We start from the raw sequence: 27,435 nt of genomic DNA on the forward strand, positions 1-27,435 counted from the left end.
ATCCAAATTTAATCACACATTACTTCTCCCGTGTCTATTCCACTGACACCTTTTTAAAAATCTATTTTGTTTTCACCATCTTAGGCCAGACTTTTTCTATATCTAACTCTAATGTTGACAATGCTTCTTAGCTAGCATCCAATGGCCAGAATCTCTCCATCAAATCCTTTCTGCACACAGATATCATACTTATCTTCCTAAATTGCTGACTGATTATGTCACTAATGTGCCTAAGGACGTGGAGGAACCCACTTGGCTTTCCAGACACAGTCCTGACTTCTTAGTCTTGCCTTTTAAATCTCCTCTCGCTAGGCTCTACCTCTGTAGGCTTTTCTCTTATCACTCTTCCAGCATAAGCCTATCGTCCAGCTGCGTAGAGAACCATTCTGTGTGGTCCCAAGGGACCAAGACTAAGTCATTCAATAGGCATTTAAGTAAAAAAAAAAAAAATGTTTATCATGTAAATAATAGGATTTTGCAACTATCATTGGATCTTGTCTCAATATACGGAAGAGCATTCTAACAGAGCAGCCCAGGGATGAAAGGGGTTGCTACAATTACTTCAAAGAGATGTCCAAAAGGAAATTCAAGAATTGGATGGTGGGTTGGTCCAGATGATGTATAAATTTATCTCCAATGCTAAAATGTTATTTTTCTATTTACAGTTGCTCATACAGAATATGTCTTTTTCCTGCTTCATGGTGCTAACTCTGCCTGGGAAGCCTTTATTTCCTTCTGCATCTGTTCAATTCCTACGCATATTTCAAGACTCAGATTAGGAACTAATTTCTCAGGAAGTCCCTCTGCTTGTTCTAGAGAAATAACTCTAACAAACAAAGAGCATTTATCTTTCTGCCTAAAATTTTACTCATTTGTGAATTTCTAACTAATTCTAGCTACTACCTTGAAGGTCTTACCATTTCTTTCATTCACCTCCCAGCTTTTTTATAGGGAGTTGATGAATAAATATCTGTTGACAGGATGACAAATAAATGAGCATTGTACATTTTCCTCTATATTCAAATTAAGTATAACACAAGAACCTATCTAACAACAGACACTGAACGAGCATCATTGTGTGGTATAATCTTCTCCCTCGAAACCTCCACACACTACACTGGTCTTCGTTCTTTTTACCTTGTAGGTGATCACTAACTTGGCAAGTTATCATCCACTTCCCAGGATTCTCAACTACCATTTCCGTTGTCAGGAAGGTGGCTGGGAACAAGTTGACGACATCAGTCCGATGCCCTCTGCTGATGAATGTGTTGCCATAAAAATAGATGGAATGGATGTCTATCTCATTCCCCATCCCATAGAGGTGCCAGGACACTGATTCACCAACACACATCTCAGGCTCTGGGAGGTTTCCAAAGAGGTATCCATTGAGGGCTGAAAAACAGAAACACACTGGTGGAAGAGTCTCCCCTGTAGAGGCGGTAACACACTAACATGGCTGAAAAATTAGCCCTGACCGTCGGTTGTAATGTTTTTGTGCAGAAAAGCATGGCTCCTTTCATAAGCTATGGTCCCAGAAAGGAATGAAAGGTACTGGGTTTTTTGAGAGAAAAGCACTTAATAAAAGTAGAGATGAGCACGCAGGAAAAACAGCCTTGGAGCTGCTGTGTGAACACAATAATGAGGTCAGAAGTGAACAGAGCACTGCTCAGACTTTCAGGATGGCTCAGCCACTTCCTCCAAGGATCCTCCATTTTCATACCTGACTTCCCTACAGGACTGTGTTCCCTGACATTGGAAACGCTGTGTCACTCATTCCTCAGCTGTCAGGACCCAGCAGAAAAGCGGGCACATAGGAGCTACTTAATTTAAGTAACCAAAGTGAGCAGGAAAAAGGAAAGCAGGGAGAAAAAACAGTTGGTATTAGGTCTTGCTGGGGCAACATTTAATTGATTCAACTTGGGCTGGAAGTCCGAGACCTCATCTTTTGAATCATCTGAACAGCACAGGACTTGAACAAGTGCAAAAGAAAACTTGATTCAGAGTTGGTTTTTTTTGGGGGGGGTTGTAATTTTATTTTTTTTTTCAGTGTTCCAAGATTCATTGTTTATGCACCACACCCAGTGCTCCATGCAATACGTGCCCTCCTTAGTACCCACCAAGAGTCATAACATCGTTTCTTAGATTCAAACTGAGTGAAAAAGCAATTGTTACTAAGATAACAATGATTAAGGCAGCACAATTGATCTAAATAATTTTAGTAAATTTAAATAAAATTATCAATAAATCTTATATTGATTGAGCATCTTCTATGGACTAGTTTTTGTTGTTTTTTATTTTTTAAAGTTTATGTTCTTCTATTCTTGGTTAGGTCTCTTTTACTATTAGATCGATAAAGAAGACTGGTTTTTTGTTTTGTTTTGTTTTGTTTTTAATTTCTTTTCAGTGTTCCAGAATCCATTGTTTATGCACCACACCCAGTGCCCCATGCAACATGTGCAAGATTGATTGCAAACATCTACTTCTGCATAAGGCTGATTTTTATTTTTATTTATTTATTTTTAAAAATTGTATTTATTTATCCATCTTAGAAAGAGTGCATGAGAGACAATATCCAGCAGGTTCCGGGTTGAGTGTGGAGCTTGACAAGGGGCTTGATCCCACAACCACAAGATGATGACCTGAGCTGAAACCAAGAGTTGGATGCTTAAACAACTGAGCTACCCAGATGCCCTTATTTTTTATTTTTTTAAGAGTTTATTTTTAAGTCATCTTTATACCCAGTGTGGGGCTCAAACTTACAACCCTGAGATCAAGAGTCCCATGATCTACAAGTAAGCCAGCCAGGGACCCCCAGGCTCATTTTTATTTTAAATACAGTCCGTATTTGCTTTATGTAATTGATTCCTTTGTGTTGGACATTTTCATTTGAAAGAGTGAGAGGAATTCTGTGGGCAGCTGAGTTGTAAACCATCACAGTAGTTTTCAGCAAGATTTGAGATCATTGCCACCATTTTGTAAATCATGTGGGTAAAAGTTGATTGGATACAGCAATGTCTAGAATTTAGGTCTTTCTTTATTCCATCCTTTATTCCTTCCCTGCCTCCCTCCCTTCTCTCCTTTACTTCTTCCCTCCTAAAATATTGTCCAAACACTAAAATACTCCCCTCATACAAGGTTGCTGAAATACCACTAGAAAGAAGAGAGAGGGTGTGCGACGCCATAGAAATCGTCAGTTACTGATGCTTACACCTTGACGCACTTTGGAATCAAACACAACCAAATTAACATTGATTTGCTCTGGGCTCCTCCTTGAAGGAGTTGTTTCTGAACTTCTCTCAAGCAACTCTGGCCCTAATTATCACTTTGACCTTAGGCAAGGCATTGATGGCCTCTCTCATTTTTTTTTAAAGATTTTATTTATTTATTTGACAGACAGAGGTGACAAGCAGTCAGAGAAGCAAGGGGGTGGGGGGAAGCATGCTCCCTGCTGAGCAGAGAGCCGGAAGTGGGGCTTGATCCAAGACTCTGGGATCGTGACGTGAGTCAAAGGCAGAGACTTTAACCCACTGAGCCACCCAGGCACCCCAAATCATTGAGGGTCTCTTGACTTCAGTTTCTTCATCTGTAAAATGGGGGAGATGAGGTGATCTTCAGCTCCTTCCCTCTCTCTGATTTTATAACTAAATCTTGGTTAGGGTGGGTTCTGGGAGATAGAGAAGCAAATATGGAGGAAATTTATCAGTGAATGACATGGGGTGTTTGTTTACATTGAAGATGTTCTTTATGTTCCTTAGAACTCTATGGGAAAACAGAAGAATGAGACTACTTAATAATCTCCACATCCTAAAATTCTGTATTAAGCCACTCTTCTGCAAAACAGATGTGAGTAAGTAGTCTGTCTTGATGGAAAGGATAACTATAGAAATTCACTATTTTCAAATATGGGGTCTGGCACATAGTGAATGCTCAACAAATGTTGATTTAAAGATTGTCTAGGAGGGATACCTGGAGCTCAGTCTGTTCAGCATCCAACTGTTGGTTTAGCTCAGATCATTGTCTCAGGGTCATGAGATTGAGCTGTGTTGGGCTCCATGCTGGGTGTGGAGTCTGCTTAAGATTCTCTCTCTTGGGGGGCACCTGGGTGGCTCAGTGGGTTAAAGCCTCTGCCTTCGGCTCAGGTTATGATCCCAGGGTCCTGGGATCGAGCCCCACATTGGGCTCTCTGCTCAGCAGGGAGCTTGCTTCCTCCTCTCTCTCTCTCTGCCTGCCTCTCTGCCTACTTGTGATCTCTGTCTGTCAAATAAATGAATAAAATCTTAAAAAAAAAAAAAAGATTCTCTCTCTTGGGACACCTGGGTGGCTCATTTGGTTAAGCCTCTGTCTTCGGCTCAGGTCATGATCCCAGGATCCTGGGACTGAGTCCCACATGGGGCTCCTTGCTCAGCAGGAAGTCTGCTTCTCTCTCTGCTTCTGCCTGCTTGTGTGCTCTCTCTCTCTGACAAATAAATAAATAAAATCTTAAAAAAAGAATAAAAGAGTCCTCTCTGTCTCTCTCTCAAAAAAAAAAAAAAAAAACTAAAAAAAAAAAAAAAACCAGAATGGCTGGGAAATATAACAAATTCACAAGTATGTATTTAAACACAGCATACAATATGATTTTTGAAATTTAGCAATCATTCAGGAAATGGTTACTGGAATAATGCAAAATGTTGCAAACCACAGAATTGTTACATGGTGGTGATTCATTTTCCTTTCTCCTGTCTGGATAAACCTACCTATCCTCTCTAGGATCACCTCCTGATTCTTTCCTGATTATAACTAACTCTTCCATTTTCCGTACCATAGCTTGTCATACTCAATTCAGGGGATATCTATTGCCTCATCTCTTTTCAGATTGTTTTATGTTCTCACATGGACTGTGTTTTATCACTTCCTAACCATTCTTATCACAAGTTATCAATCCTAGAAAACCAGGTTAGACTTTCTGTGTTTCTTCATCCCTCACAGTATCAGATCCATAAAAAGCATTCAGTATATATTTGATAATACTGGAGACACTCACCATGCATTTTGTTACTTCTCTGGAAAACAGCATCTTTTTTGTCAACTGAATCAGGGTCAGTGCAGAAATGTCTGATATTTTCATCAAGGTACCAGCTTTGGTTCTCATCCACCAGAGTAAACATTATAATGAACTCTCGGTCCACATCTGTCCTTGCCCCTGAATATTTATTCAGGACACCTATCCAGGGGGGACATCCAAAAAAGTGGAGAAAAAAGTTCAAAGTGAATCAAATCAAGATGATTTTTGCCTTTTGCAAATGGTATCAGGTAAGTTTGAAGTTGGCCAAAGACTTATAGGAACAAGAGTGATCACAACATGAAAGCAGCAAAGGATTTTAATAGAAATGACAGAATCATAGAAGAGAAAAGTCATAAAACAGAAGCCCTCACAACCAGAGGCTTGAAAACCTTGCTCCTGGAGGAAGCCAGTGCTACTGACAGAACACAGACACACTAAGGCAATTAACAGGGAACAAAATCACAAAGTGATCATGCATGTGAAATATCAAAGCAAAACCAAATCTAGCCATTTGGCTACATTCCTCACTTTCCTGTGTGTAGTGTTGGGCTGGCATGAATGGCTATCAGTATGGTATATCCCTGGTTTGCTTTCTTTCTTAAAGCAGTTAAGTTCCAGAATGCTATGATGTTTCCTTGATAGAAGTCTGAATTACTGCCCCTGCTGTTAGAAGAATCTAACCTTCTATGTTAAAAGAATCTCCCTAATCTTACAGAAAACGTGGAAGAAAAGGTACCTTCAAATGGAGCAAGGAAGGGAGGCAAATACATTTGGGAATAGGCTTCTGTGTGTGTTGGGGGTGGAGGAGCTCCTTACCTTCCTTGCACACCAGTAGCGGGCCAATTAACCCAGAGCAGATGTCTTTAGGAGCATCAATGTGTGAATGGTACACCCAGGTCAGACAGTTGGCATCCGCTGGAGCAGGGGCATATTCTTCTCTCACTGGCCAGACGTAGGTGTAGTTTCTGCCAGGAGGAACCATATCATCATTCTTATTTCTTCCAGAAGTTCCATCTGGGTATAGGGCTCCTTCCGAGAAAAGATAAAACATAGTTAACCTACAGAGATCGCTTGGTACAGTGAGCAGAGCTCACTGAGCTTTGGAATCAAATAATTTTAAATCAAATAAATTTAAATTTGTTTTCTGTGGGATTGGGGAAAGTTACTTAAATTCTCAATACCTTGGTTTTCTATCAGCGAAGCTAGAATGTTGATACCTACCCCACAGGGACCTGAGAACTAGCTGACATGATGTGTATCAAGTGTCCTGCACAAAACCAGATGCTTAATAAACGTTCATAAGGACCCCTTCGGATGGGTCTCTTGTGTCAATCAGGAAGATCTGAATCCACCTCACTTAACATCAACTCAAAAGGGAAAGGAGAGGGGTGCCTAGATGGCTTGGTTAAACATCTGACTTTGGCTCAGATCATGATCTTGGGGTCTTGGGATCAAGTCCTGCATTAGGCTCCCTGCTCAGTGGAGAGTCTGCTTCTCTCTCTATCCCTCTGCCCCTTCCCTCCATCGTGCTCTCTCTCTAATAATAAATAGTAAATAAGAAGAAATAATGAAGTTATTGGGCACTTGCTACTGATTCAGCACCTGTTTGAGTTCTCACGAAAGATAGGAAGGAAGAGTAAGACATTCATCCTCCATTCTGTTGAGCTGACCAGAATAGGAATTATTATTATTATTATTTTAAACTTTTATTTGACAGAGAGCGAGATCACAAGTAGGCAGAGAGGCAGGCAGAGAGAGAGGAGGAAGCGGGCTCCCCGCTGAGCAGAGAGCCCAATGAAGGGCTTGATCCCAGGACCCTGACCTGAGCTGAAGGCCGAGGCTTAACCCACTGAGCCACCCAGGTGCCCCACTATTTGGGGTTTTGCTAGGTGGAGGGGTGGTCTACCACAGAGTGGGTAGGGGTTTATAGGCATGGCATTCCCTTTCTCTGTTTTGTAAACTAAGATTGCACAAGGGTTTTCAATTAAGGAAAGTCCACTGCTAAAACTAGTTTGATAACCACCTGGATAGAAGGGAGGAGCTGGATGGCACTGGGGAGAAGGCCCGGGGGGTGAGGTGCCGAGGAGATGGATATGGACACACCCAAATTCATTCTCTGTTCTTTCACTTATTCACCATCCATTCACAAACCTGCAATCCCGAACTCCCTGAACTAGGTCAGTTTTCTAAAATGCATTCACACAGAGAGAAGGGCAGTATAACAAATGGTTAAGTTCAGAGCTATTGAAGTTAGACTAGTGGAATCAAATCCTATATCCATCTCTTGTTAGCTATAACATGGGAAATTTCCTTCTCTTCTAGTAGCCTTGGGTTCTTATCTGAAAAAGGGTGGTAGTTATCAGACCTATCTCAGAGTTGTTGAGGCTTACATGACATAAGATCTACAATACATTTATCACAGCACCTGGCATATAAGATTTCAGTAAATCACTTTTTCATTCATAGCACTTGCCCAAGGTTTTAATTATATATGTATAATATTGTGTGTATAATTGTTTAATTAATGTCTGTCTCTCAATTTAGACTACAATTCCACACACAAAAAAAAACCACCCAGGGTTTTTTGTTCATAATTTTGTATGCAAGGTCTACCTCAGTGCTTAGTATAATGGGTGCTCAGTACCTATCTATTGAATAAAATAATGAATGAGTGGCATGATTGTACACCATACACCAAAGCCTTGTGAATAAAATGCATAGCTTTGCAGCATTTGAATTTGTATATGGAGAGACTGAGCGTCAGTAGCTGGGGGAGGGTGGGTGGATAGTGGACTTGTCTAGAGGCTTCAACTGAGATCACTCATTTTGCTTTGATTATATGATACAAATCAACACAAGTAATAATTTTTCTTGAGACTCTTTTTTGCACAATTTATTTACATGCTTTCTTTTTGCTCTTTATTATTGGGAAGTATTGATGGCTATTATTGAAAGGTATTGATGGCTATTATTGAAAGGTACTCTGGAAAGGCTGGAGTCCCCAAACAAATCCTTGGTGTCACCACTCAAGATGAGGAAGATCATTTAGAATCCAAAATATACCGTGAATATAAAGTAAAAAGTGATTTAGGGTGAAATAGCTTATTAAGTTGTTCTGTAAGTTATTCCCAGGAAGGAATTTTGATTTGTCAAATCAAAATCAAATTTTTATTTGATTTGTCAGTGGAATTTTGATTTGTCAAAGGTTTTGAGCAATATAATGTAAACAATATAAGAATATTTTTATTTATTTTTTATAATAAGGATATTTTTAAAACATTCATTTGGTTTTATGTATTCTAGAATGTGTGGGCTTTTAGAAATTCAAATATACAAGTTTTCACCCCATCAAGTTTGAGAATATTGAGGATTGGTGAAGTTGTAGGAGAAACAGGCAGGCTCATAAACAAATAGCAGAAGAGTGCGCAATTTTTTGGAGGACAATTTGCCGATTCGTTTTGAAAGAAAGAAGAAAGAGTATTTGAATACAACCAGCAATTTTATTTTTAAGAATTTACTCCAGAAACATCTTTGAGAATGGTTTTCAAAATACATAAACTGGTATATTTGTTGTAGAATTGGCAGTATCAACCCCAAAATGAAAGCAACCTAAATGATCATCATCAGCCATCAATAATCATCAATGTACCAGACTGATATATTCATACAATGGGATATTGCATAACTTAAAAGGAGGTCTTTCTATGTGTGTCATATGAGAAAATCTCCAAGATGAAGACATTTTTAAAGGTGATTGCTTTTCAGATAAGAGCCAAATAAGAAGAATTTTTACTTTTCTTATTATACTTCTCTGTACTCATAAAATTTTCTTCTTTTTTAAGATTTTATATATTTGACAGACAGAGAGAGCACAAAAAGGAAGAGCAGCAGGGAGAGAGAGAGGGAGAGGAAGAAGTAGGCTTCCCACTAAGCAGGGAGCCTGATGCAGGACTTGATCCCAGGACTCTCGGTTCACGGCCAGAGCCAAAGGCAGATGCTCAACCGACTGAGCCACCCAGGCACCCCTAAAATTTTCTAACCATGTTCATATACTACTTCTTGTTTAATCTTTTGTTTTAAGCTTATTTTAAGTAGGAAATGAGAATGTGAGATATTTACCCCTTCTTTATGTTTTTCTGAAATTTTAAAAAATGATAAAATTTATTTTTAAGTAGTCCTAATAATTAACTGTATTTCATATGGAGATCAAGAAAGCACTAGCTAATCCCATTAATAAGTGAGACATTGTATGGTTGCCAGGGTAGCTCAGTGGGTTGGGCCTCTGCCTTTGGCTCAGGTCATGATCCCAGGGTCCTGGATTGAGTCCCACATCGGGGCTCTCTGCTCAGCAAGAAGCCTGCTTGCTCCTCTCTCTGCCTGCCTCTCTGCCTACTTGTGATCTCTGTGTGTCAAATAAATAAATAAAATCTTAAAATAAAAATAAGTGAGACATTGTATGTAAGAGTTCTAGCATAGGCATTGGCATACTAGGAACTGCTTAATCAATGTTAATCCCACCCACTGACTTCTGGGTTCATTCTCCAGCACTCCCCAGATGAACTTGGAAGGAACAACTATGTATTTATTCATTTTTGCAGCCCCAGTATCCAGCATTGGGTCTAGTGCACAGTAAACACTAAATTAACTGAGCAGGGACTTTCAGACTAGCAAGCTTGCAATGGTAGCCAAGAGAAAAACTCATCAAAAGAGAGTGATGCTTGGGTGGCTCAGTTGGTTGAGCAGGGTCCTGGGGCCAAGTTCTGCATCGGGCTCCCTGCTCAGCAGGGGAGCCTTCTTCTACCTCTCCCTCTGCCTGCCATTCCCCCTGCTTGTGCTATCTCTCTCGCTCTCTCTGTCAAATAAATAAATAAAACCTTAAGAAAAAAAAAGAGAGATAGAGAGTGAGGAAGTCAGCAAATCCTATCCCCCAAAAGTAATGTAAAGTGGAACGAAATTGAGAAAAACAACCATTTCACTGCTGCAGAATCAAATAAAGGCATTCAGCAATGTTTATGCTTGAACAACTGCTGAACATCAGTTATTTACCTACTCCCAGCTGACTAATGCTGTGTGCTTGCAAAGAGGAGAAGCAAAGGGCCCAGCAAAATCCGAGGAACCATGAGAGGCTATGGACTCCGGGAAACAAACTGTGGGTTTTAGAGGGGAGGGGGATGGAAGAATGGGTGAGCCCCGTGATGGGGATTAAGGAGGGCATGGATGGCATGGAGCACTGGGTGTTATACGCAGACAATGAATCATGGAACACTACACCAAAAACTAGTCATGTACTGTATGGTGACTAACATAATTTAAAAACAAAAAACAAAAAACAACCCTAAGATCCAAGGCAGACAAAAACCACCAAAACTCTGAATGTGTTCTCTATCCACCAACAGTTCCAGCTGCAGAGAATTGAGGATTTACTGATGCTTAAGAACATCTCTGTCCCAGCATCTGCCAACTTTAAAGCTAGGCAGATTTAGAGGTGACCCCTTAGAAGCCAGCCTTAAAAGTGAACACGAGAAAAAAGACAGAAAGACAGGGGTGCCTGGGTGGCTCAGTCATTAAGCATCTGCCTTCATCTGCCTGGGATCAAGCCCCACATTGGGCTTCCTGATCAGCGGGAAGCCTGCTTCTCCCTTCCCCACTGCCCCCTTCTTGTGTTTCCTCTCTCGCTGTGTCTCTCTCTATCAAATAAATAAATAAATGAAATCTTAAAAAAAAAGAAAAAGGAAAGAAAGAAAGAAAGAGCAGAAACCTTGGTGGCCACACATTGTAGGGAAGACAGATTTCATGGATTTAGCCCAGGTAAGTTACTAAACAAAAAAACAAACCAATAGCAAAAATAACCTTGGATGGGGGAAGGATTTGAATCCAGAGTTGCTCCAATATATGCTCAAAAATTTCTAGTTTCCAACAAGAAAAACAAAATGAGACATACAAAGAAATAAGAATGTGTGAACTAGTCTCAGGGGGAAAAAAAGCAGCCAATAGAAATTATCTCTGTCTCCAGATGTAAAATTGAGCAGATACAAACTTTAAAGCAGCTATTAGAAAAATGTTCAAGCCATTAACAGAAACCATGTTTAAATAATTAAAGAAAAGTAGGACATCATGATTCAACAAATGGAAAAATCTCAACAAGGAGGTAGAAATTATTAAAAGAACAAAGTTGGAGTTTTGGCATTGAAAAGTACAATGAATTATTTAAAGTATTCACTAGAGGGCCTTAACAACAGATTCAAGATGGCAAAAGAATCAGTGAACTTGAATATAATAGAATTATCCTATCTGAAAAAGAGGGGGCGGGAAGATCAAAGAAATAAAACATCAAAGAAAATAAGCAGAACCTCAGAGGCCTGTGGGTCAACACCAGGTATATTAACATGTGTAATAATAGCCTGCCAAAGGGAAAAAGAAAGAAAAAGGGACAGAAAAAAAAAGTAAAAATAACGACCCAAAATTATTCAATTTGGTCAAAAACATTAATCTACACGTTAAAGAAGCATAATGAACCACAAGTAGGATAAATACAAAGAACCTATACATAGACACATCGTTGTCAAATTGTTAGGAAAAAACATCAAAGAGGTAATACTGGAAGTGAGAGAAAAATGACTCATCACATATACGGGAATATTGACATGATTAACAGTTGACATCCCATCTGAATACTGGAGACAAAAAGACAGCAGAATGACATACTCAATGTGCTGGGGCTGGGGAGCAATGCAAATGGAGAATACCATATCCAGCAAACTACCCCTCAAAAAAGGATGGTAAAGTAAAGATGTTCTATAAACAAAGACTGAGTTTACTGCTAGCAGACCTGCCCAGCATTGGGTAGAATCTTCAGGACAATATTTCATAATAGCAGTGAGAGCAGACATTTTTACCTCATTCCCAATCTTATAAAGAAAGTATTCGGTCTCCCTTCCATGAAGCATGATGTTAGCTGTGGGTTTTTCTTAAATAACTTTTATCAGGATGAGGAAGTACCTGTCTATTTCTATCTAGTTTGTTGGAAATTTTTAATTTATAAGTACTAGATCCTGTTAAATGCCTTTCTGTACCTCTTGAGATGATCATGTGGTTTCTGTCCTTTATTCTATTAATATGTTGTATTACATTCATTTATTTTTTATTTAATTTTTTTTTTTTAGAGAGAGAGCATGAGTGCATGAATGGGGTTGGAGAAGGGGCAAAGGGAGAGGAAGAGAGAATCTTAAGCAGGTTCCACCTTCAACATAGAGCCTGACCCAGGGCTCTATCAGACAACCCTGAGATCATGACCTGCGCCAAAATCGGGAGTCAGATACTTAACTGACTGAGCTACCCAAGTTCCCCAACATACATTTGCTTTGGAGTGTTAAACTAACCTTCCAATCATAGGATAAATTCCTTTTTTTTTTTTTTTTGAGTTATTAGTGATTTCTGTTTTGTTTTTTTATTTTTTATTTTTTATAAGCATATGTTTTTATCCCCAGGGGTACAGGTCTGTGAATCACCAGGTTTACACACTTCACAGCACTCACCAAAGCACATACCCTCCCCAATGTCCATAATCCCACCCCCTTCTCCCAACGGATAAATTCCATTTGGTCATGATATATAATTCTCCTTATATGTTGCTGAAGTCAACATATTTTAATATGCTAATATTTTGTTAAGAATTTTTGTGTCTACATTTGTGAGGAATATTGGTTGGTAGTTTTCTTGTATTGTCTTTATCTGGCTTTGGTATCAAGATGATGTTTGCCTCATAGGATGAATTTGGAAGTATTCCTCTATTTCCTAAAAGAATTTGTTAAGAATTGGCATTATTGTTATTTTAGTAGTTGATAGAATTTATAAATGAAATCATCTGAGCTTGGGTTTTTCTTTGAGGGAAGATTTTGCTATTTCCATTTCTTTGCTTTTTCCATTTCTTTTCCATGTCTTTATATTTTAGAGGTCTATTTCTATTGCTATTTCTATTTCTTTACATTTTATAGGTCTATTCAAATTTTTATTTATTCTTAAGTCAATTTGGGTAATTTTTGTCTAAGAATTTGTCAGTTTCATTTAAGTTGTCTCATATTTTGGCATAAAACTGCTTATAATCCTTATTCATAATCTTTTTAATTTTTGTATGGTCAAAGTGATGTTCCATCTCCCATTCCTGATTTTGGTAATCTGTGGCCTCTGTCTTCATCAGACTAGATAAACTTTCTCAATTTTGTTAATCTTTTTCAAAGAGCTAACTTCTGGCTTAATCAATTTTATATTATTTTTCTGTTTTCTCCTTTGAATTTCTGCTCCAGTCCTTATTATTTTTTCTTTCTGCTTTCATTAGGTTTTGTTTCCTCTTTGTTTTCTAGTTTCTTAAGGTGGAAGCTTATGTTATTGATTTGAGACTTTTCTTCTCTCTTGACATAAGTGTCTAAAGCTCGAAATTTCCTTTTTAAGTACTTCTTAGCTATTTACCATAAATTTTGGTTATATCTCCATTTTGGTTTTATCTCCATTTTCATTCAGTTCAATTTACAATTACAATTTATCTAGTGATTTCTTTTACATATGGGTTACTTAGAAGTATACTGTATATTTCCAAATGTTTGCAAGAATTTGCAAGATTTCTTTCATTGATTATATCAAATTGAATTCCATTGTTATTGGAGAATACACCTTGCAACCTAAATTTATTTAGATTTATTTTATGCACAGCCTACTGTCTATCCTGAGGAGTTTTCATATACCCTCTCAAAATACACTTCTCAAAAAGAAAATACATTCTTTAGTCATTGAACAGAACGTTCTGTAGATGTCAATTAGGTCAAGTTGGTTGATAGTGTTTTTGAAGTTTTCTCTATCAGGAGGAGCAGATGGAGATGGGAGAGAAGGAGATGGAGAAAAGACAAATCAACCCGTGTCATCATGTCTCTTCGATCCCTTTAACTGTAGCTGACAATTGCCTTCCTTATGAAATAGAGACAAGACACCGATAATACAGGATTGATATTTACCTTCTGAATCTTTGTTGTAGAAAACGCCATGTGGATGCAAAGAGTATGGTCGGGAAGCGAAGTTCTTTAAATGGATGACAATCACATCACCCACTTCAGCCCTCAAGATAGGGCCCAGGAATCCAAGCCAGGGAGGTTTGGGGATCTCCGTGGAATAGGTCTCATCTGTGTAATGTCTGTAAACAGCCTTTTTGTAAAGACCACCTATCCTGTTGGGCCCTCTTTCAAGAAATAAGGTTGCAAGTCTAAAAGTAAGAAGGAAAATATTTTATGATTACATGACATTAAGAGAAAATCCTAATAGTTTACCTTAACAGTTCATAAAGTACTTGCATGTATGACTTCTTATTTGGTGTTGGACATAACCCTGTAACCTGTGTAGAGCTGGTAAGAATATCTTCAATTTACTGGTAAGGAAACTGAGGCTAAGAGAGTTAAATGACAAAACAAGAGTCACAAATGGCATCCACGACCAAACTAGAACTAAACAGAATACTTTAAAGTCTGGCTGTCCATTTGCCCCTTTTCATTCAACATGTTCCCCCTTCACTTTTTCACTGAACAAACCCTTAGTGTGTGTTTACCATGTTCCCAGCACTATGCTATGTGCTATACAGGGATACAAAAGAGTTTATGACCTAATGGGAAAATTAAGTAAAGACATTCAGCAATACATGATTAAGTGCCAGTTGAGTTGGTGGAGTCACACAGGTCTCTGAGGTCTGAGGTCACAGATCTTTGGTGGAGTCTCACAGAGAGGTCTGAGAGGCTCTGTATTGACTAATGGATTTATGTTTGCTTCATGAAGTTTGGGGAAAGCACTATAGATCAAAAAGCCAAAGATAAGATATTTTCAGGGCTTCATACTCTTTTTCTCAACGAGATCATCCAATGCTTGTATACCAGCGTCTCAGATACAAGCTCCTAAGCAGTTCCTACTACAAGGCTCCTCAGCAGTCTCTAGTATGAATGGAAGCTTTTCCCACCCTGCAGACTTGCAAGGATGATGGAGCTAGAGAGCAGCGTGTCAAGTGGCCGGGCATGCAGCCCACCATGGAGCAGAAAACAGAAGTGCAGGCAGATGGAGGAGAGGGTGCCTGGGTCAACAAGGGGACAGGGATCCTGTAGCTCAAGTCAAAGCAGAAGTGGTCTCCTTTGGTGCATCCAGCCCAGCTTTGGTGCATCTTTCCAGGCTCATTTCCTCCTTGCCTACCTCCCATGGCCTCACCCTTCTACCAGACCTCATGCTCAGTCTTCCCAGGATGCACCATGTCTTTTCAGCATTCCAAGACTTGCACACATTCTTTTCCTACATCTGGGTGGTATCCCTCATTCTCTACCTGCCAAGGTAGAGTCAGTTCAAACTCTTCTTTCTCCTTCTGTACACACACAGTTCAAGCACTAATAACACTTGCCAAGACGTGTCACAGTAAGATATGTACATCTCTGGTTTGTGAGCTAATTGAAGACAAATCTTTCAAATATCTTTTTTTATTGTAGTGCTGAGTAAGTGCCTGGATATATTGGTGCTTAGTGACTTTGGAATAAAGAAAAAGAAAAGGCCTCGAATTTGCCCTCAGATTGGCAAGTGAAAGCTGGGGTAATTTGGCAAACTACATTTGCAGAGAAGTGTTTGTTGCCACACTTGATTTTGAATATTCTCTAGGCCCAGGATGGCAAATAGGTTTTAACTTGTGCACTAGATCTGATTGGTTGGTAGTGACTGCTTAGGGAAAAAAAAAAAAAGTCAAGGTTGAGTTCAGTCAGGGGCAAGAAGGAACCATTCGGGATGTCTTTTGTGGATGTGGGGTTGGAGGCATACTTGATACATCGTTACTCTCTTTGCTCTGCACAGGCAGCCAGGTAACACGATAGTCTGGGGTCTTTGGGTGTGGCCTTGTCTACAACTAGATGATCTAATACTATCACTACCGGCAGAACATACTTCGAGTTGTTCTTTCATAACAGCAATAGTGATGGGATGAGCTCCTCGTGTTCATTTGTAAGGTCTCCTTTGTAACCAAAATACACAAGGCATCATATCCGATGATGGCTGGGTCCGGGGCAGAGTTTGTGGACACCAGAGAATATCCAGTGATCATCTCTGAAATCCAAACTGTCATCTTATGATATTCAGTTTGCTGGACCTTCCAAAGGCTCTCCTCTTGCTCTCAGGGACCTGCTGACAAACAGGGCTTGTAGCCACCTTCCCTTTTAATAATTTATAAACAGAAGCTTATAGAATGACAAAATTAAAGAGAGAAGCATTTAAACAGAACATAGCATGGCTTTAAAATCAAATTGAAAAGTGATTTCTTAAGTCAATCGGAGAAAGACAACTATCATATGATATCCCTGATATGAGGAAGTGGAGATACAACGTGGGGGGTTTGGGGAATAGGAAAGTAATAAATGAAACAAGATGGGATCGGGAGGGAGACAAACCATAAGAGACTCTTAATCTCACACCCCCAGGGTGGCTGGGGGGAGGGTGTAGGGAGATGGTGGTGGGGTTATAGACATTGGGGAAGGTATGTGCTATGGTAAGTGCTGCGAAGTGTGTAAACCTGGCGATTCACAGACCTGTACCCCTGGGGCTAACAATACATTATATGTTTATTAAAAAATTAAAAAATTATTAAAAAAAGAGAAGTGGGGGCGCCTGGGTGGCTCAGTGGATTAAGCCGCTGCCTTCGGCTCAGGTCATGATCTCAGGGTCCTGGGATCGAGCCCCGCATCAGGCCCTCTGCTCAGCAGGGAACCTGCTTCCCCCTCTGTCTCTGCCTGCCTCTCTGCCTACTTGTGATCTCTCTCTCTGTCAAATAAAATAAATAAAATCTTTAAAAAAAAAAAAAAGAAAAGTGATTTATTCACAAGGCCATTACTTCCTTGTTCTAACCAGCTGGGGCATCCAGCCTACTCCAGACCTCCTAATATGGTCACAGGCCATGGGCAAACCTGTAGCAATAAAGCCCCTTTTGAAGAGACTGGCCTTGGTCTTGGAGGCAGGGGAAATTCCAGGGGTCCTCAGCTGAGCCAAATTAAGTGATGGAGCCCCTAGGCCTCAGCTCTAACAGGCATTGCAACATCACTGGGGAGCTCAATGGCATTGTTGTGGGGATAAAATTAACTGGAAATGACATTGGGACTGGAGAAAATGGCAACTTCCAGAATTTCTCTGGGGATGAGTATTGTTATATGGTCAGAAAGAATCAAGGGCTTCGGATGGAGTTTGGGAGGTAGAAGGAGGAGATGCCCAGAGATGTACACAAGTAGTCCCTGAAATCTCTTCCAAGAAGGATTGCTCCAGTAAGCTGTAGAGTGGGTTCCTTCTTCTTGTTCAAGAGAACAGTGAGAACTGCCACCACCAGGCTTCTCTCCTCAGCACTCAGCCTAGCTTCCAAATAAGAGCTGAACAAGTATTTTTCCAAATATCAGTTGAAGGAGCCCCAGTATTATTTATTTTCCCAGAGCACCAGATTACTAGCCTGCCCAGCTGCCCACGTGTGTCAGCCCTGCCCTGCCCTTGGAGTGGAGTCAGTAGGTAGGAGTTTCCTGGGAAAAGGGGGAAAACCATGGGTTGAGGCTCTCCTCAGAGGACCCAGGGACCATAGGTCTAGTGTTCCCAGAGGCAGCAAAGCTCTTTCTCCCCAACCTGCCAGATTCAATGCCCAGATAATGGCACTCACAAGACAGGAATCCTGACAAAAAGGTTGGAGTATTACAACAATGATTTTGGTAGCAAAAATCCTGGAAAGACCACAGTGTTTTTCAGCTGGTGACTGGATAAATAAATTCTGGTATCTTCATACCACATAGCCACACAACAAAATGAGGGGGTTCTACAGGTGGTAATATGGCGCGAGCACCAAGAAACTACATGGAAAAGTCAAATTGTAGGTGAGCATGTAAAGTGTGATCCCATTTCTGTTTTTTAAACAATGCGCATATATACACAGATGCAAAGAAAACACTTAGAAACTGGCCATGGAAACCACCAAGGTGTAACCTCTGGACCATGGGACTGAGGACACAGGCAGGAGCCAGAAGGAATGAGAACTTTACCCACCCTCTTCTGTACATGGGAGTGTTTTACTCTGTATCTTCTATTTACTTTCATAATAAAAACAAGCTCACGTTTTATTTAGAAGAGATGGGCAACTGAGGTGTCAAATTTCTCTTCTTGTCTGCCTTTCCCTCTGAAAACATAACTGCCACCCCGAAGTGCGTTGTTTGGGTGAGTTTTCCTCCACGGGGGCATTGGTGCCCTGAGAGGGAGCATAGTGCCTGCAGCTTGAGTTGGAGGGAAGAAAATCACTGCTCAGCCTCTGGCTTGACAAGTCCACTCTCAGGCATCAGGACTGAGGACCTGGACACGGTTGGGTGTGGGCATTCTCGACTCTCTGCCTCTGTGTATCCACTGAGCCTGCGAGTATCTGCCTGGGAGCCAGAGTTGGCCCCCTTCTGCTCCGTGAGGGAGAACCCTATATTTCCCTGTGCAAGGGGATGGGATAAAAAGTCTGAGTTCCTGACACTGGGGCTTTGTGGTGGAAGCTCTTATGTTTCCTAGCCTCACTCGAGGCTTGGATGGTCATGGGACACACTTCTAGCCAATGAGATGTACGCATGTGTCATTCCATGGTACTTCTCTGGGCTCAGCTGGCAGACACCCTTGTAGTTTTTTGCTCTTCCTCAATTTATGCCTGAAATGGAGATAGGACGACAAGCTTCAGCAGTCATCTTGAGAGAAGGGGGAATAGGGCCATACCCTACAAATGGGTGGTCAGCTGGAAAGCCAAAGGAATCTGTGCCCCTGAAGATTGCCAACTTCTGGCTTTCTTTTGCAGAAGCCAAAAAATACATTTGAGCCAGTGTTTTCCAGGCTTCTGCTAACCAGCAGTTGAATACAAGTCCTAATTGAACAGACTCTTTAGGAGAAAGAGGAGGAAGAAGCAGAGGAAGAACTGAGTCATCCCCAGTCTGGCTAATTAGCCCCAGAGTAGGCAGAGTTACCTGGCTTTATAGCTGATGCCGGGCCACCCAGTAAAGCAACAACAGAAGAAGGATTAGATTCAGAATCACTGGTGTCCTCTCTAGACTCATCCTGATGGGTAAAAAGCTAGAATGAGGTTATTCATAGGGAGGGCTCTGTCATTCCAACAGGGTCTGCAGGGAAACATGGACCTCTGACTCTCTGCCCTGCTCTACTCTGAGCTTCCAGCATGCAAAGGCGCACGCGCACACACACACACACACACACACTCATGTAAATATATGCTGAGCAAGAGCTCCTTATCATGCACGACTTGTCTGGCAGAGCCACCCAAGCAAGAGGCAAGCATGTCAGGAGGAGGGGAAGTGTTTGTTGCCTTCCCACAGCACTTACTACACATGCTGCATATTTTAGCACTGAGTTACATACATAGTGACTTGTTTTTCACAATCCTGGACGAGTGTCAGTCTTATCCCAGACACAGCCAATAGTCACCCCGAGAGGGGACCAGGTTTTCTAAAGCAGTAGTTCCCAAATGCTCATCCATGTATCAACTGGATCAGAGTTATTTGGGACAGTTACCAAAAATTGAGGTCCCCAGGCCCCATCTCAGAGCAACTGAATCAGACTTTCTGGTGTGGCTTCTATATTTTCCCGAAGTTCACCAAACAGTTTTTAGAGCAGAGCTGTCCAGTGCTTACCCAAGCTGATTCCTCCCTCCCAGCAGAATGGCAGAGCAAAGAGTTTTTGCAGATAGATGGAGCCATGGGATTTTGGCAAATGGGCTGTGAGTGGAAGTGACATGTGTCACTTCCAGGCAAGGACATTCCATTGCCATTGCAAGATCTCCCCCCGCCCCAACTCTGCTGCAGGGAAAGGGTCCAGTGAAGATCGTTGAGCCTCACAATCCCAGCAACCTGGCTTACTAGTTGTCCCAGGAGGACAGTTGTCTTGGAGCCACATGATCCTCTATAAACCCCAGTGGTTCGAAATACGCCTCTGTGGTGTTAAGCCCCTGAGATCTGGGGGTTGTTTGTCGCTATAGCACAACCTGACCTGCTCTAACTAACACAATGCTGAATGCATGTACAAGCTGGGAAATCACCTCTCTACAGCATTCAGTACAAAACAAAACCACAGTAGCTGTTTGAAACTAGAACATAGTGACTATTTGGAAATCACAGGAACTATCCAAAGTGGAAAAGACAGGGACAGAGGAAAATAAGAGAAATCAGTCTCTTAGTCTCTTGAGTCTCTGTGGCAAATCGCCCCTAAGAACACATTTTACATTTGTGACAGCAGGATAGAAGCTCCGTGTCCTACGAGTCCTAGAAGGTACAACACTTGTCCAAGAGACAAAACAAGTGGGTGATTTTGAGAAAGGTGTCCACAGAAACCAGCCTCTGACATGGCTGGAGAGGACTCAGTGGCGGGAGCACACAGGTTGGTGGGCTTCATGTTATTTATAGCTTAGCCACAGGACAGCCCCACTGTGAGGGACTGAACAATCACTACCCCTCAGGCTCATCCCCAACCAACATTCTCACATTTCCACTCAAACTGAGGAGGTGTCTATTTTATGCTGGGAAGATATCCAGTTAGGCTGGAAAGTTCCTTATAAGCAACTGCTTTAAAGACGGAATAAGGATGTAGAACATTTACATTGCCAAGGCCAAGGGCAATACATGAAGGAAGATGCCTTCTAAGAGCAGGAGAGGTTAACCATTGCTAGAAGGAAACTGTCTGTGAGAATCATCTAACCAGAGCAGAGATGGGCTTCTAGATCAGATTCTGAGAAGCTGGTAGCTCACCGGGGAAGGGAGGGGGTATGTGTGCGTGCACCTCACCAGCACCATTGTCCCCCAAGACCTGGATCTTTCAGTCAATTTTTCCCCCATCCTTCAACCAATGAACAGTTGTTAAACCTCTACACTACACAGGTCGTTAAACTAGGAACCAGGGCCAAGAACTATGAATGTCTGTCCATGCACTCAAGAGATTTACCATCTGGCTGGGAAGACAAAACACACACAGTGGAAAATAAATAGCAGCAGCCAGTTTTCTATATTAAGTGACAAGTGCACCGTATAGATCCTGCAGGTCTGAGTGTGTGGAAGGCAGGTGGGGTGAATGTGAGCCTCAGCAGAGCAAACATGTGAAACCATCATGGTCACCAGAGGGACCCGCAACGTTGGTTGCTTGAGCTTGAGAAGGGGCACTGAGAAAACAGGACTAGACTGGGGCAAGGGCTACGTGGCCAAAAGGAGGGTGGAGATGGTGATGGCCTGTTGCACTTAGATGTAACCACGCCCTCCCTAATTACATTAATACATTTTAAGCCATCCAAGCGATGCATTCATTCCTCTACACAGTCTCTCCTCCTGGGTCCCCTGGCCCTGCACAAGTCTTGAGTTCTTCCTTCTCCTACTTCCTGTCCACAGAAGCCCCTCAGAACCCACAGTGGCTTAAAAAACAAATGCATGCAGTAAAGGGAAAAGAGAATAAACTTGAATCCCAGTTTCCCTACTTCCCTACTTGATGCCGACTGAAAACCAGTGACCATAACAGAGCCCTCCTGAGGAGTCAATGAGACGGTGTGGTGACCCACACACAGCATCTGGGAGAGTGGGTGCTCAGTCAATGGGAGTTATGGCAAGGCTCTAATTAGAAAAAGAGAAATGTGACCATTTGCAGTCTGTTTCTGGGAGAAACAGACTGCTCAGCAGAGACCCCTCGAGATAAGAAAGGGGTCCTGCTCAGCAGAGACCCCTCGAGATAAGAAAGCTATCATGGTGACTAACATCTCTGGCATGCTAACCTGGTGCCAGGCATGCATCTGAGCCCCTTTATGGATCTGGTGTCATCCGAGCCTCCTAATCCCCGCTTTGAGCTGATAATGACTTCCAAAGACAAGCCCCAGTCCTAATCCCCATATTTGGGAAAGGACTCTGCAGATGGGATTAAGTTAGGGATTCTGAGATGAGGAGAAAGATCTGACACACACACAGTCGGTGATAGGAAAATGCAGGCAAACAAACGCCAGATCACGCCACCACATCCAGCAGCTTCTACCCGAAGCTGAGTCAGTAAATAGATCCCCCCTTAAAGCCTCCAGAGGGAGTGTGTTCCTGATGACATCTTCTTTGCAGATGTCTGCCTCCAGAACAGGGAGAGAATAAATTCCTGCTGTTTTAAGCCACCCGGTTTCTGGTAATTTGTTCCAGCAGCCACAGGAAACACCTATAGCCCCAAAGAGAGTACTATCATTATCCCACTTACTGATGAGCATATCGAGGCAAAGAGAGATTCAATTACTTACTCAGTTGGTAGAAGAAGAATCGTAAGCTTGTTGGTGGATGCAAGAACCCACACACTTCCCCTAGCAAGCGAGGCTGCCTTAGCATCTCTGTTAGACCACTGTTTGGCTACACTTAGCTAGGGAAACCCACCTTGGGCTTTCCAGTCCCCCTGACCTGGGACAGGATCTCTGTCACCCCCCTGCTTGGCATGGAAAACCTTTATGACAATGCCTGGAACAGAGTAAGGACGCAAGGATGGTTAGCTACGCTGTCTGTAAGTTCTCCCAAATGCTACTAACCGGGACTTGGGACCCCACTGTCTGGAGGTGGGAAAAAAAATAAGAGGGGGACTAAGTGGGTGTTTGTGAAGATGAGAAACAGAGAGGACTGAGGTAGGGGAAGGTGGCAGGGACTGCTTGCTGCCTTGCAATATTCATGTTCCCTTCTTTCTTAGTAAGAGAATGAAATCCTGCTTTTACTCAGAAACAAAAGCACAAAACTAAAAGACTATATTTGTAACCCCCCTCCCCCCACTTTGTGGCTTCAAGTATCCAGTGAGATATATGTAGAATTGGTTGTATGGGGTTTCCATGAGATCCCATTAAAGGGCTAATGGGTTAATGCAGCAGGAATTGTACCCTTTCTATCTTTTCCCTTTGTCTCTTCTTCCTGGAACATAGACATGAGGGCTGGAGTTCCAGCAGTCATACTGTGACCATGAACTTCCTTGAGGAGTAAAGTCACATGATCAGGATCATGGGTCAAAAGTATAGAAGGCCCCCAAATCCTATCATACCACCTGTCCCACCAGTCTTGGATTGCCCACCTCTGGGATTCTTTTGTAAGAGAATACAGAAGCTTAATTTGTTTAAGGCATTCTATTCTGGTCTCCACTGGCAGGCCAAATCAATCACTATCTGATATAGGGAATAACAGCAGCCCCAAGATATTCATATGGCATCAGACCCAACACATGATTTTTTCTGCTGATCCAACAGAAGTTGAGATTTGAAAGTCACCCTCTAAGATCAAGCCCAGATGAGATGTTCCCCTTCCCTTTATTTCAAAGCTTACAAAAGATTCTCTCTTCCCTCACCTGCTTCCCTTCAATTAACTGGCTCTTCTTTCAGATAGTTATGTAGCTCTTATATAGGTCTCCCTTATGCCCATCTTGGGCATAAACTCCTTAACAGACCCTACACATTGGGGTTTGAGCAGTGGTCGGTCTCACTCACGTCCAGGGGTAGTTCTGCCTGTGAGTTTGCACCCGTGAAAACCCCACATTCTACTGGGAAGAAAAATCCTGCATGTGTGTTAGTTGCTTAATGAGGTCTTTGGTGAGAATTGTAGCTTTAAATAAGGTGACCCTACTCTGGTTCCATTAAAGACTTGGCTTTACCACTGAAGCACAGGAACACCTTAATTAAGCCCTTTATGAGCCAGAACAGGACAAGCATGAATGGATCAAATGCTGACACCATCCCCAGGCAAATCAAAGGAGCCCAGTGTCCCCATTAGGCCCAAGGGGGAACAGGAGGAATATATTCATCTGGATAATCTACTTCTAAATAGAATATAACTCCCAAATTTTATGCTTTCTAGGAAATATGAGTGCTTACAGTCTCGATTATATTTCTGAAATCTATGATTAAGCAAAGGTACCCAGACGGAAAATTAAATTATACCATCTGACTGCTTTGGAGCCTTGGCAAAATGATCCCAATTTATTTCCTATCCAATCCTTGTGAATCGGGATTTATTAGGCTCTCGGTACTGCCTAATTTTGGTTTCCAAGCTTTTTTACATCACAGACACTTTGGCACTCACCATTCTGTTCCCCTCAGTTTTGCCATTCCCGTACTCAAAGATTAAGCAACTGGAATAACTATATGGACATAGTGATTAGTTTTTAATAATTCCAAATGAATAGCCTTGTGCTCAGTCCTCCATGGATTACTTTAACCACCAAAGCTTGGGGGAAGGGGGGGACAAAATTAAATATACTCTGGGCCTCCCTCTCTGCCATGATGGTGCTTATCTTTCAGCTGCCAGAGTGACCAGTGGGTACATCAAACACCCACAGAGCAATGCAGGGAGAGGAAAATGCTATGTCTAAGGCTTAAGGAAGACACCAAGTTCCTTGATCAGTGAGGAAGGAAACAGATCAGAATAAAGCAGGGTTGTGGGGAAATTCTTTGTGCATGAAGAATTAAAGAACCGGTGGGTGGGGTAATGGATTAGCAAAGAAAAATATGGAATACTTCAAAATTTGTCCCATATCCCCACTCTCGGATCTTCTCCAACTCTGAATCCTAGACTGAAAGTTTGCAAAATCATCTGTCTCTCTCACCATTGTAAAAATCTTTCTAGAACTGGAGAATTGGGTAAGATGTTCTTCATTCAGTTTCAAAAATTATTTTTGATTCCTTGGAATTACACTTCTCAAGTGACTTTAAGGATTATATTTCAACACCTTTGTCATACCAATTAATGAACTTGATGGTCAGGAAATTATGTGAGATGTTCAAGGTTTCACAGCAAGTTGGGGGCAGAGCAAGGACTTCTAAGTCAGGTCTTCTTATTCCTATTCCAGGCTCTTCTGACTGCCAGTAGGATACTAGGCACATGGCCCTCCAAATATTGGGCATTTGTCTGGGTCTGAATATCTTCAACAGTAGACTGTCCTCAGAAGTGCCAGAGGCCGAGTGAGAGGCATGGTCATGTTATCCAAGATGGCTCTTTGCTTCTGGGGAAATGGCACGAACTAGAATACGCACACTGAGCTCCATATGTCCCACAATTGTGACATCTTCCCCTGTGACACCTGGAAATCATGACATGTGTCCCATATGCTTCAAGCCTGAGTCAGCAGTGCCTTCTTAGGGACTTGCCCTGAGCCGCCTGCCACACGAGTATCATGGCTAATAAAAGCCACTATGGGCCATGTAACCCTGGCTCTCCCTTTCAGAGGCAGGAGGCAGCCCTGCGTAGACACCAGCTTCACACGGTTGGGGACTTGAGCATTGTGGGCATGACATCTAGAATGCCAGCTGTCCTCCAAGGGCAAGAGTCCTCTCAACTGGGACCACACCATTTGTTAAAATACCCTACCCTAAGCTGACACCGAACTGTCTTAGTCATGCCTATTCTTTTTTTTTTTCTTTTTCACCATAACTATTTTCAAACACTTTATTGTATGTTCTTCAAAGCACCATCTTCTGGCTGAAATAATTAATAGGGAGCCCCTAATGTCTTTCTGCACTCAGCTTTGTGAAAAGAGCATTGTAGCATTTGAGTATTTAAAGTACGTTGGGTTTTTGAATGAACCCAAATAGGTAACCAGTTTAGCCACTGACACCAGTGATCATTTTCAATGTCTCTCTGGGAAGAGTGACCTGTGAGACTACATCTCCCTTTGGTAAGAATTGGGAATTTCTAGAAAGTTCTTTTTGCTGGAATCTCCGGCTGCCGTCACAGCTGAGTTTAATTAAGTGGGACAGGATCACCTCTACCAAGAAATGGGTTGCATGGCAGAAAAATTACTTTGGTTCCGCCTTTACTCTGTAAACTCCAACAAGTACTTAATCTCAGGGTCTCAGTTCCTGGTTTGAAAAGTGGAAATAATACCTTCTGCAAACAATAATGAATTGAAAGTCTCTGGTGGAACTCCTGGGTCATAACAAATGCTCACAAATAGCCACACTGACATTTTAGGAAAAAGATAGACTTCTAAGCTCTTTACTCAACCACAGGGAAAGGAAATCCAATGTCTCATTGTGCTTAAAGACTTTATTTGCTGTGCTCAGCATACAAATCTTGGACAGTCTCATTCATGTTAACTAGCTGCCCACAATGACTGTTTTCCATGGAGCCCTTTATAAGGACATCGGAGCTCTATTCTAGGGAAGGTCAATCAATGGCAGTTAGGGTAGCCTCTCAATCCCATATCCATTTGTCACAATAAAGATTGCCACAACCAATGGTCAACACATATGAGATTGAAAGAAGTCAAGAGCTTTCTTTGGAAACAGGCCTCTGGACATTAAGTTTCCTGGAACAAAGTTTAAGGAAGAGTCTTTCTTAGCAGCCTGGCTGGCATGAGTTTCATCCTTCTTTAACCAAACAAGACTATGCCACCTTTGTATTGTCAGAAAAACCCAGAAGCAATGTGTCTAAGCAACTGGACATTTGGTCTTCTCCTAGGGCAGGGGGGCCTGGCTCTTAAAGACTTGTTGGAAGACTCCATGGTATTCCTGAATCTTAGCAACTAACTTCATCTTTAGAAAATGGAACTTGGATTTTGAATGAATTGGGTTCTTCCTATCAGAAAGAAGCCAGAATACCTGGATATCCAACAGAAGTTGCCAGAACATCTCAAAAGATGTTCTAAAAACCACAATATTGAAAGTATACATTATAGCTCCTGGGGGTGGAAGATGACTTAAGAGGGAGCTCCAGGGAACAAATAAGAGATTTAAGACACTGGACCCTGAGAGAGAAAGAAAGAGAAAGGGCTATTTTCTGCAAAAAATAAAAAAATCAGGGACATACAACACTCCGACACCATCTCACCCAGCGATGCCATGGGTCCGGGAACTAGAATATTGCCGTCAGATTGAAATAGTTGGAGCTAAAACAAACCTCTCACCAGTGAATAAGTTATTTCTAAGAAGACTTGGGGAAACTCTTAAAATACCAGCCAAATCCATTATAATTGCACCTCGTTTAAACATTACAAACAAAACAAAACTTAACTACTTATAGCATACGTATCTCCAATTATGATGTTTCATCCCAAAAATAAAAACTCAGAAAACAGTGTGTGTTTTAACAGTGAAGATTTCCTGAAAATTCTCAAATGTTTATCCAAAGGGTTGCCATTATTATTATTTTTTTTTTAACAAACATTTGTCCAGAACCCTCTGGAAATCCCTAATAGTGCTCAGTGGAAATTGTCCTTCTATAGAGTAAGCCATTGTTCAAAACACGTGGTTTTGTGTGTAGCACTTCATGCACAAGGCTCAACAAATAGAGCCAAGAATATCTCTTCCACATTCCATGCCCACCCTTGTGAGGGCTCTGCAAACAAACAAA

At 41.6% G+C, this 27,435-nt stretch overlaps 1 protein-coding gene across 1 annotated transcript in view; it reads right to left on the bottom strand.

Moving 5' to 3' along the window:
* Window positions 1–27,435, bottom strand: part of HEPHL1 (hephaestin like 1) — a gene marked incomplete at both ends in the record, with an annotated part of 86,283 nt that overhangs the window by 58,549 nt on the left and 299 nt on the right. Inside the window, 4 exons of the mRNA XM_082684105.1 lie at window positions 1,138–1,392; window positions 5,024–5,203; window positions 5,861–6,073; window positions 14,050–14,294. Of these exons, the coding sequence (XP_082540231.1) occupies window positions 1,138–1,392; window positions 5,024–5,203; window positions 5,861–6,073; window positions 14,050–14,294 (893 nt within the window). The remainder of the gene's footprint in view (window positions 1–1,137; window positions 1,393–5,023; window positions 5,204–5,860; window positions 6,074–14,049; window positions 14,295–27,435) is intronic.

The sequence above is a fragment of the Mustela nivalis genome (assembly GCF_964662115.1).
Source record: "Mustela nivalis genome assembly, chromosome: 9".
Classification (NCBI taxonomy): Eukaryota; Metazoa; Chordata; class Mammalia; order Carnivora; family Mustelidae; genus Mustela; species Mustela nivalis.